This window comes from Epinephelus fuscoguttatus, linkage group LG6 (genome assembly GCF_011397635.1).
Source record: "Epinephelus fuscoguttatus linkage group LG6, E.fuscoguttatus.final_Chr_v1".
NCBI classification, from domain to species: domain Eukaryota; kingdom Metazoa; phylum Chordata; class Actinopteri; order Perciformes; family Serranidae; genus Epinephelus; species Epinephelus fuscoguttatus.
In genome coordinates, this window is record NC_064757.1 from 42,784,194 (window position 1) to 42,796,441 (window position 12,248).

Here is a 12,248-nt window from a genome sequence, read left to right on the forward strand (position 1 = left end):
CTTCTCTGCAGCAACATCCATAGGTCTACTTGAAGCATTGTCAACAGTCATGGCTACATATGAGTCTGACTTGAATGTAAACTGTAACTGCAACTTGAGCGGTTTGCAGAGGTGTAAAACCACAAGCTGGTAATTTCACTTTCATTGTTTTACTGACAGATACTGTATGTCTATTTTACACCGTCTGTGACAATGAAGGCTGAACTGAAAGCAATATAAAACATTAAAGATTAATGTTGGTTGCCATCCGTACATTTTGTCCTGTGTTTAATACCTGGCTGCAAATAACATTTCCTTTGGGATAGTCATAAAGGTGAAGTTGCCTAATAGCTCATACAAAGGGTACACATTTCCTGTCTCTGTTTAAGGTTAAAAACTTTCAAGCAAAAACTCAAATAAATGTTGATTTTCTGCTAAATTTGCTTGCATATCTGAAAGTAATATTTCCTCCTAAAATCAGTACTGGATTACGGGCATTGGATTAAGGATGTTATGTATTTTTTACAATTTTGAAGGATAAACTGCAACCATTTCTAATGGTGTGGCAAATATGGAAGCTAAATAATTGTAATGAAACATGCTAAACTCCCCTACTGATGTCACATAGATTAATTAAATAAATGAAGGTTCTCATTTTCTTTTGGATTCCCTTTGACTGGTCTGCCTTTCTTTGCTTGTTTTTGTGTTGATGGGTGGGTGGGGGTTTTTTCCTTACAGGTTCTGTGTTTGTTTTTAGTACTCTGTATGTCTCCATTGAATGGCTAATAAAAATATTTTGTTTAAAAAACCAGGACTGGATTACTAACTGCTTAGGTTTCCTGTGTATCTTTTTTGGGGTGATTTTAAAGTATAAAATAAACTAACTTAAACGAACAGCAGGGGTAAACAACGTCCTGTTTTGGAAAAGTAAATATGAAGGTAAATGTCAAGAAAAGTTGTATTTAATTTGCCTAGTCCTGCTGTAAATTCTGTTTCTTGAATAAGGTACATTTGATTGAAACAGTTGAATTAATGAATTTATTTTTTCTAGAAGAGGATCAACTCTGAACACTGAAAATTAGCACTTGACCTTCATGTAGCCTACCTTTTTGTATTTCAGTTTGCAGAGAGGTGCTACAGATAAAGATTTGTTGTTGTTGTTCTCATCATTCTTAAGATTTTTCATGCCTAGTTCATTTTATTTTTATTAATATTAATATTTTAAGTTGTTTTATGTCAAAATAACCTCTTTGATTATCACAAATCTTAAATTATTTGAAATAATGAAGGTCATTATTGTTATACCGCCAAGCAGCCCTGAGTCTGCTACTATCACAGTTTAAATGAAAAAGACACGTGATTGGTCAATCTTCCACATGCTGAATGAAAGAAGGGACGGGATTGGTTGGGCATTCTTCGTCTCTTTACGCAAGAAGTAGGCGGGACCGTGCCGAGTCCATCAATGGGCAGCCTCAGCGATTGGTCTGTAGTAAATTGACGTCAACACTTTGGGCAGAACATCCAATGATGTAAAGCTATTCCTGGAAGGGGCGTGGACTTCATGACATTCATTAGAAGTCGGCGCTTCCTTACCGGCATTCAGTGTTACCTCGCGGAGGAGAGACACGTCAGTGTGCTATTTATTTATTTATTGTAGTTTATTTTTTAATTTGAGCTAAAGATGCTCGGCCTGTGCCTTTACGTCCCGGTGTCCAACTCGGACCAGGTTGAAGTGGAATACTTTGAGTCTAACGGACTCCCGTCGGAGCTGAAGTCTCTCTTTAACAAGCTGAGCCTGTTCCTGCCTTCCCAGGAGTTTTCAACCTACCAACGATGGCGAAAGGTGAGCGAGAAACACTCAAAGTTAACTTTTTAATGCTTAATGTGTCAACACGCAGCGTATTTAGCGTTAGTACTCACCTACTTTTCCCGATCTCATTACTTTGACCGCCGCTAAATCCTTTCTTTCCGGGCGCCGGAAAGATTAGCATGAGGGTAGAGTAAAGCCTTACGACTAGGCCGCAGCGCTGACCGGCTTCCAGGAAAGTCGCTACGAGGAAATTTCAATTTTTTTGTGAAAAACTTTGCTGTAATTATCTGTAAAATATTTGTCTTAGTTTATTTGAAAACATAATGATATATTTTTAATCGAAACTAATTGTTATAATCTTTAAAAGTGAACTAAATGGAGCGCGCGCCACAACTCATTCATCCAGGGAAAATCCACCCTAAAAAGGAATTTGTGCTATGTCTGAGTGGATGTGGAAAATCTCCCTGTCTGCTGCCTCGTGTAACTGTCTGCTGATAGTGAAAATCTGATGTAATGATAATAATATTAAAACAACAGATTGTGATTGTTCTAAGGCATAAAATACACACATTTGCTGTAGTAAGTAGTTTAAAAAAATGTGAAACTGGCATCAGTCAGGCAGTGCACTACTAGACTGCAATGTGTAAAATGTACAAATTATGTACCACACTTAAGTATTGTAATGTGAAAATACCTTTGAGTGTCACATCTTTAATTCCTTGCACATCCTCATTTTGCTGAAGGTCGTTTCATTGCACAATTGCACACACAGTGCACTGCAGTCTTATCAAATCCCATGTACCCACCTGACTCGCAGCACTTAATGAGAGTTGGTCAGTTTCCCACACTCCAAAAGGAACAAACATATCATTACAAATCAAGAGTGTGTAATATGTAATATGTGTAACACCTCTTTTGATATCTTTCTTGCTCCACTGTAGCAAGAACATTTGATATAGTCTTGAGTGAACTAAACCTTGAATTTTGTGCTCAAAGTTTGCACCTGTCTGTGACTCATCCTCCCTCCTCTGCAGTCAGTTGGCCGCTGACCTGTTAGAAGTTTCAGTCCCCGCACACAGCTGAGGTTCACGTTTGTGTTCATGAACTGATGGCACTGCAAGAATACTTTGTAAACATTTATTTCGATGTGATAACTTCAGCGGGCATTGAATGCCTCCAGCAAGTCAGCTGCCATATCGCGTTGGGAAAAAGGAAATACATGGGCGCTGCAGGGGGGCGCAGGATGTCCAGCAGTGTATCAGTGTGACAGTCATATGCCTGTACTGTGGACAGCGAGGTCAGGTATCAGCCCTGGCCTGTAGGCAGGAGGACTGCCGGTGTCCTCATCTTGTTTTAGCTCAGGAGGTTTGAGCTTAGACTGGATTACATCGGTTGGCAGGTCGGCCTGTGGTTGAGGTCAAAGATAGACCTGCGTGTTACAACCTAATTACCCAACCTCCCCTGTCCTGCAGACACGAACGTCATTCCAGAGCGCCAAGAGCATTTCGTCTCAGCAAATGGGTCATGAGACTCACCAGTGCCATCGTGACATAGAAGCCAGTGCGCTTTTTAAATCCTTACATTCAGACTGCATGATTGGCAGCCAGACATGGAGAACATTACAGAACTTGCTGTACCTGTTTCATAAGTGACCAATTAATCATTTTAAATGTCTGCACAGATCATTCCTCTGCATACCACTGCAGATATAAATAACTGCTGGGGTTTCTCCCTGAAACTGTGTGTAAACATGGTGTACAACCACATTAGTCTGCATCTTTGCACCAATAAAATGTAATTCTCAGCCCCCCAACAACCATCAATATATTCAGACTTGACTCTGTCCTCTTATCTGACATATTGGAGTACTTTGTCTCATTGTCTATGTATTTTTTTTTTTTCTTACAGAAAGCGGGAAAAGGAGCAGAAAATGTCTCAGACGGACAGCTGGACTTTGACGAGTTTGTTCACTATCTACAAGACTACGAGAAAGACCTGAAACTTGTGGTGAAAAGCCTCAACAGGAAGAATGCAGGTATGACGCAGCTGCCCTGACTATTGGCAGATGCATCAGCGCTCGCTTGGTTTCATCTTTCGCTTTGTGTCAGTATAAGACTTGTTCTTACACATTGTCTTTGTTTCCTTTTAAGGCCAAGTTGATCTGAAGGAGTTCATGCAGTCCCTTCAGGACCTCGGCGTGCATATTTCCCCGCAGCATGCAGAGAACGCCCTTAAGAGGTAATTTCATTCATCCATCCGTCTCATCCACTGAAACCATGGTTTCTGGATTAAAGGCTCAGTATCTAATGTTTGTTTTTCTTTCTTTATTTAAAGCATGGATAAGAATGGAGTGATAACCATCAGCAGCAAAGACTGGAGCAAGTACACCATGCCAGAGAAGACTGAGAGCAGTCCAGAGATCATCCTCTACTGGAAACACTCCACGGTGAGTTCACCAATCTGCACCGAAACCACAACTTCTGCCCACAAGGGAACACATGTAGATACAGCTGAGCTCTAACAGTGGTGCTCTTTCACTGCCAGAACCCAAACAGGGAAGTTTGGGTTAAAAAAAAATAATGTGGAAAGAACTAGAAAATTCCACTGCTGGTGTTACATAAAACTTCTAGTGACCTATTTTCACCTAGCCTAAGATCCGATAGCGGTATCAGGGCGTCCGATAATGGTATCACTCGAGCTGAGACCAATCAAAGTGCACAGTGTGTTGCACCTTCCTGTCTATCATAGAGCAAATTCCCTGAATGGTGCTATCAGCACAAGCCGTGCGTCAGCAATTAAGCCCTATTAGGCTATGGCAGGAATTGGTCTCATTCCTGGAGGATTATGTCGGAAGGATTTGTTTCGCTGTTATGTAAAAGAGAACAGCGGTCAGTCAGAGCAGGTGGAGGCTGGAGTAATACGACACCACTGCTGCAGGAGGACAGTGTGGTTTTTGGGTGTTAGTTCAAGGCTAATGAGTGCGGCAACCTCGACTTTTCACAGAGGGGACAGTGGCGGGGCTAAAAATAGCGCTGGAGTTAGGCCTCCCGGGGGGGGCAAGCAGAACGCAGCCAAGTCCCTGATGAAACATAAGCTGCTGGGGTCATTTCAGTTTGCACAAAATCAGATGTTTAATTCGTTGTGTGGCCACAGGTCCAGTCGCCACAGCAGGATCAGCATGTCCCCAAGTGACATTGAAACTTCCACTAGCTATTTACAAGGAGGAGGTTGTTGATGCCCTCTTAATTAAAGCAGGGAAATTAATGTGCTCAGTAGAACTATATTATGATGATAAATCAAAAATAAAATTCCCAGACTGAGATTTGAAATGTTCTTTAGAGAGAATGTTGTCATTCATCTTAGTGAGACAAACTTGTATTGGCCTTTAAAACTGAGACACTCGTTAGAGGGGACCAGTTGCAGGTTCAGACCAATCCAGTTATAACCAGTGTCTGCTTCCTGCTCCTGATCCTCATCGTTCTGCATCATGTCTCCTGTAGGACTTTGCCACTTCGCCTATTGAGTCTCATTAACATTACGGCTCAGATTTCAAAGCAATACAGTGTGTCCATGCATATCCACTGAAATCAGTTAATCTTGACCTCCAACTGAGGTGGCTGTGAAAACAAACCTGGCACTCAATGACAGTCACACGGTTTGACCATTACTGGGGCTCGAGGGGATCTGGTGACACTTTTACTGCCAGCAAAAATGTTCGGAACAGTATACACGGGGCTGCACGTCAATGCCACACGTGAAGATTTTTAACTGCTAGCTGGGTGTTTGGTTAAGAATAGAAACTCTTGGTGGCAGCAGCTGGCAGTGGTGAAGACAAACAAATAAATAAAAGTTCCACTAAAAACATCAAGAAGTTGTCCACATGACATTGACCTCCTCTAGTCTATCTTTGGGCAGGACAGTTACAAATGTTCTTCCAGGTGTTTTTCAAGGTCTAAGCTAAACCTGATCATTCATGTCCCCCTCCTCTTGGCAGATCTTCGATGTGGGTGAGAATCTGATGGTGCCTGATGAGTTCACCATAGAGGAGAAGCAGACAGGAATGTGGTGGAGGCACTTGGTTGCAGGTGGAGGAGCTGGAGCGGTTTCAAGAACCTGCACGGCTCCGCTGGACAGACTCAAAGTCATGATGCAGGTGAGGCAACCAAATCACATGATGAAACACTCCCTAAAAATTTTGAATTCTGGCAGTGAAGTTAGGAGAAGTATGACCTTGGGAACTAGACAGTGTGTGTGGAAACTCTTATCTTACAGCAGAGAATTATCATCAGCTTGTGAGGCGATGTGACCCAGTTGCACCAGACATAAAATTCCAACCAAATTCAAGTCAAAACAAGATTTAAGCACTAAAAATCAAATTTAGAATAAGAAAATGTGGCCTAGGTTCTTCTTCAGGCCTTAATTAACCATCTTTCATAACTGCATGTTGCACAATTAGGAACGAACTTGAAATAAATTGCTCAAGAATAAGTTTCATAAGCGCCATAAACAAGTTAATGTTTAACAGACGGTGTGTGTGGCTGAGGGGGGGCAGAGTCCAGACGCTGACTCACTGTCAGAGCCAGGCCACTCCGCCGACCAATGACTGCTTGCATACGGTCGTCACACCCTCGGCCACATAAAAGTCACCATCATCGATGAGACCAAGGTCTAACTGCGCAGATTCAGAATCTGTGTCAGTGGCCCTGATGTGCGTCACTCGTCATGTTGAAAGTCGACTTTGAAACATACCTGTCGACTTTGAGCCCTGATTGATCAGAAATTACATGTGTTGGTTATGTTCCATGCGCCTTATCAAACGGGCCTAGTTGGCAAAGTTTTTTTGGGTCAAAAGAAGTCTAGGCCAACATGGCATCACGCCTGATTTATCTTCATCAGCCAGTAAAATTAAGTCAGATCTCCAAATAGTATGATTAATGTGTCTTATTCACAACTTCTTCTTTCTCAGGTTTATGGATCCCGAACCAACAACATGTGCATCCTGACTGGGATGATGCAGATGATCAAAGAAGGCGGCACGAGGTCACTGTGGCGAGGAAATGGCGTCAACATCATCAAAATAGCACCCGAGTCGGCGCTCAAGTTTATGGCATATGAGCAGGTACGACGAGTGGCTCTCACTGTGGCTTCATTGTAATATTTCCGAAGCTTAGTGTTCATTTACTAATGTGTGTTCTTTCTCAATTCGTCCAGATTAAACGCTTAATCGGCAGCGAACAGGAGACTCTGCACATCGCGGAGAGATTTGTTGCTGGATCTCTGGCTGGAGTGATCGCTCAGAGCACCATCTACCCCATGGAGGTGATTATCAGTTTAATTACATCTACTCTGAAACTGAAAAGACATCAGGAAACCTTATTTAGGTGTTCTCAATACTAAACTCTTCCTTTTATTCAATGTCCTCAGGTCCTGAAGACCCGTCTGGCTCTGAGGACGACGGGGCAGTACTCCGGTATCGCAGACTGTGCGAAGCAGATTTTCAGAAGAGAAGGACTTTCAGCATTTTACAAAGGCTACGTCCCAAACATGTTGGGCATCATCCCCTACGCAGGCATCGACCTGGCAGTGTACGAGGTGAGCAGTGAGCTCGACTACACACGCTGTTATCCAGTGAAACCTCTGTGGGTTTATTTTGTCTAGCATTCTCTAGCCTTGACAGTATCAGACTGTGTTTGTATTTTATCGCCCTGCTTATGGCACGTTCTCAACTTCTAATCAGAGCAAGAATGTTGATCTTTTCAGCTGCAGTTGCTAGCCTCCTAACTTAGACCAATGTAAACCAGCTCCAAACACATGACTGAGTGACGTCACACACTGTGAATGCCCAAATGATGTAATGTAATTGCTCTCTTTCCTCCTCAGACACTGAAGAACAGCTACCTGCAGCAGTACGGCACCAACAGCGCCGACCCAGGCATCTTCGTCCTCCTGGCTTGTGGCACCGTGTCCAGCACCTGTGGTCAGCTCGCCAGCTATCCTCTGGCTCTGGTCCGCACACGCATGCAAGCACAAGGTGAGGCCTCTGCTTTAAACATCTGAGCTGGAAAATGGAATCATGTGGCGGTGTTTTTCCTGATGTTTCTGGGGAGAGCCACCAACATGTTTCTAAACCAACTCAGTACACATTGATTTAAAAGGGAGGGTTGAAAAGTGTCTTAAGGAAGTAGCAGCTCCTTAAAGGACCACACCTGTTTAAGGGAGGATGCTTTCATAACTGGTTAGGGAGGGACATTCCTGCTATAGGAGGACAGCATGATTCTATAATTGTACTGGTGATTCAAAGGGCCGATGTTGACCTTTAACAGTTAACAAAGACGCAAGTACAGCTGGAAGATTTATTACTTGTTGTCTTGAAAGCCTTTGTCATGATCAATTATTCTGACAAGTATCTTCTCCATAAGCAGTTGTTTGCTTTAGAAATAATCAGTGGGATAAAAAAATCACAAAATTGCGATACCCTAGAGCCAAACGTGACGCCACTGTCTTGCTTTTTTGTAAAACCAACATTCAAAAACCCTCAAATATTAAATTAATTTTCCTAAACCTAAGAACGTCACTTGATAATCATGTTAAGATACTATAATATTTCTCACATCATCTAACCTGCTCATTTTTTTTATCTTTACAGCTGCGACAGAAAAAAACCAGCAGGTGACAATGACGGGCCTCTTCAGACAGATCGTGCAGTCTGAGGGCCCGATGGGGCTCTACAGAGGCCTGACCCCCAACTTCCTCAAAGTCATCCCTGCTGTCAGCATCAGCTACGTGGTGTACGAGCAACTGAAGACACAGCTAGGCGTGAAATCGCGCTGAAAACCAACCTCTCGTTGTCACATGAAAGCTTGAATGTGATAAGTGACCCTCACCCCCTTCCACCCTCCCTCCCACCACCCCACCATCGATACGTTAGGGAATCCCATGGACCATTTTGGCCCCTCTGGGGGTTCGTGGAGTGATCTCATTCTGTGAATGTCAGCTGACGAAAGACGAGAAAGGCCAAGGTGGAGGATCTGGACTCTATGAGCTCGGGTTGTCTGGACTGTGACTGCTGCTATTTATGTTTTTAACTCGTTGAGACCTGAAACGAGAGATGCGTGAGGGATGTGAGCGATTTCTAAGTCGAGGACCAAATGTTTTTGCTCTTCATGCCATTGTGGTGCCTGAGCATCCGTCCTGTTTATTTTTTTATGTTGGTGTGATTCTGTAAGTTGTGGTTGGTCAGTTTGAGATGCAACACCAGCGCTCGTGTTACGCAGCTCTACTGAAAACGACCACCATTCAGAGCACTTCTTGCATGTCAGATATAGCATTAATAAGCTCTTTGAGGGGTGTCATTATTATTTAACAGGAGGAAATGATTGTGTTCCTTAATGAGAGGAGTTTGCACATGTGAGATTGATCTTTCTCCACCCCCGTCCTGAATGAATGGATGAATGAATAGCTGACAGGATTTTCTGACTGTGGATTATTTATTTCCATCTGTCCTGTATTTGTTTTTATTGTCTCTGACAGTGGACATGTACTGCTTCAGAGTCAAAAGTAATAATAGTTTTAAATGCAGTGATTGTGTTCAGGATGGACAGTAACACCTGGCAACAGCCTTAACAGGTGGCTATAAAACACTAAATGTAGTTGTCTGACGTGTTGAACATGAGGTTGGAGTTCTCGCTGTAGCTGCTGTTAAAGCAACTGAAAATAACTTATTGTGCAGACGACATCAGATTATGTCAATGTGTGTTCATGTTTTTGCCCTTTTATAAAAGGTTTAAATGTCTTAATGTTCACCTCAGGTTTAAGGGCAGATTACTGTTAAATCACAGAAGAGTACACCAAGGTGTTAATGTTTTTGGTTTCACAACATTTATACTCGGGAAACGAAGGGCTTGGGAAAAAATGAGCAACATAATGCACTTTAATCAACACTGGAAGGGCCTCTGAATGATGTCATGTCAATATCAGGTATTAACATTTAATTCTTTTGTAAAGAATGAGTTTTAGTCTTGTTTTAATGGACCATTTTCATGCAAATAAATGCAAGTTCTTGTAATACCGAGTCTCTATTGTTTTCTTTTTGCACCAAATGTAGTACATAGAGCTGTGTGATGTGTCCAGAGTATTTTCCCACACAGGTTCAGTTTCAATACATGTGACCAAGACAGAAGTGGATTTAGGCTGGGGCTTTTTCTTGTGTAATGTATTAAATGAAGGTTCAACTTGACTTTCCTCATTTTGGCTGCGCTCTGCTGCTGAATGGGTGATCAAGAGGTGTTTAGAGCAGCTTGCTTTCCGACTTGTCAATAGCTTTCGTAATAATCAGAGCTAGACTGATAAATCAGCTGGTATTAGATATATCAGTATCAGTGCTCATCAGCCAGTAAGGAACAAGGAAGTGAAGTACAGAAATGCCAAACTAGGTTTATGGTAAATGGGAAACTGTGTCTCTGTATAGTTTGTTCACCAGAGAGTAGTTTCTTCAACTGTAAAATGTCCCAAATAAACATTTAGGTCACAATACAAGCAAAAAACAAATCTGAGAGATCTGTATTAAGATATGTTTGTACTTGTGTTAATGTTAAAGAAAACTACAGGCTGATGTGTTGTAATTAAATAACAGCCTCAGAGTATCAGTCTGGTTTACACAGCTGGGATTTATCTAAAAGCTTTTGGCATGACAACCAAACAAACATGAACCTCTCACATCAGCCAAACACTGTTATTCAATGCAATCACATCAAAATGTAACTGACCTAGAGTTAGGCTGTCGGTACACAGTATTTTAATCCTTACACAACCAGCTCTGTCATGGACACTACATCAGATACTGGGAGATTACTTTGTACGTTTTGTACGTCCATTAGTGATATTGAACCATTCAGACTGGATCTGAACACTCCAATATAAGTGGAGGTGAATTTAATTTGTGGTGCACAGAGGTGGAAAATTACAACAGCAACATTTTACTTAAGCAAAGAGAATCCAAAAATTAGTTTAATTGGGTCCGGGCAGCTAAGTCCTGATGGTGGCGCTACAGCAAGCGTCTAAAGTTCAAAACTTTGAAAATTCATAACAAATCAACCATACGTGCTACAACTTCACAACTTTCATCCAACTGTAGCCCCAATACTGAAGAAACTTTTGTACATTTAAACCTATTAATAATTATGAAGTTCATCACTCTGTTTTTTTCAAAAACTGTAAAACTTCTTAAACCTATCTCCTCCCACAGTTTTTGCTCAGTTGACACCAACCTTGCTACAGAGCATCTCCAGGCACAAAAGCACAGGAAAGAGATGGGTTCACATAACAAACACCTGTCTAGTCTGTGCGAAGATATGATACATCAGGAAGGTGGTTCATGTGGGAGGATCGGCACATAAGCGCGGGAAAGAGATGTGTACCCGCAAAAGACATTGTTCAGTCTGAAATGTGTGGTTCATGTGTGTGTGTTTGTGTGTGTATTGGGGTGGTGTGTATGGGGATGTTTTCTCATCTGATGGGTGGATTCCCATTCATTTCCTATGGCGATCACTTTTGACAGGGAACACCACAGGTGTAACAAGGTTGACTAAACCACTCAAAATTCAATGATGTTCAAGTGCACAGTGTGGAGGCCCATAAGGCCCTGAGGCAGTCAGATGTAAAACATAATATTTATGAGTGTTTTAAGTTGTAAATCAGTCAGATTTGACCGGAACACAACAGGAAGGTTTCCAGTATAACAGATAAATAAAATAATGGGGGGTATACACAGCCTTTTTTCTGTCTGTTTACAGTAAGCCCACTCATAAGCCAAAAACCCATTTCCTCCTCTGTAACCTACCCATCCACTTAGTAGCACACCCACCTAATCAACTACCATTACACCACTGAATATGAACTAGGCTATATCAATGGATATTAACTAGCAGAAGTAAGAGAATATTTGTCTTGTTTGTTTTACAGTTTGGGTGAACTGATCCTTTAACCTTGACCTGACCCTCACATAAATGCAGTAGCGAGGATGACTTAGGACTTATAACTTTATATGAAAGATGTACAATAGTTCTAGTATACCTGACGCTGTTCCACAGTCATTTTTAATGGTGTATTGTATTATATAAGGACGGCAGATGAGATACCCACACACAAATGACAGCCACAGAAAAGGTTCACAGGCTGACATCAACGCAAAAAAAACACCTGTGCACAAGAACAAAGATGCTCAAAGTGCAAAAAATAATCAAAAAGTGAATGAAAACAGCTTCAAACATTTCAGTCAGTGCTACTGACGTGCGTGCGTCACAGAACAGATATAGACCCTGACAGATTATTACCAGGTGTGATGAATCAGTCAGCTGGTGCCACTAATCACATGAGATCAACTCTGAGGAGCAGAGGCCTGACGACCAGATCACAATGACCTGTCATATGAGAGTTGTGCTGTTCACAACACCCTCAGACA

At 42.0% G+C, this 12,248-nt stretch overlaps 1 protein-coding gene across 1 annotated transcript; it reads left to right on the forward strand.

Annotated features, from left to right (window-relative positions):
• Positions 1-1,573: 1,573 nt before the first annotated feature.
• Positions 1,574-9,854, forward strand: slc25a25a (solute carrier family 25 member 25a). The gene is made up of 10 exons (XM_049579056.1): positions 1,574-1,822; positions 3,698-3,824; positions 3,940-4,027; positions 4,124-4,235; positions 5,784-5,942; positions 6,756-6,908; positions 7,001-7,108; positions 7,214-7,381; positions 7,670-7,820; positions 8,436-9,854. Exons 1-10 carry the CDS (start codon positions 1,661-1,663, stop codon positions 8,618-8,620), a joined length of 1,413 nt encoding a protein of 470 aa, XP_049435013.1. The 5' UTR covers positions 1,574-1,660; the 3' UTR covers positions 8,621-9,854.
• Positions 9,855-12,248: the final 2,394 nt, after the last annotated feature.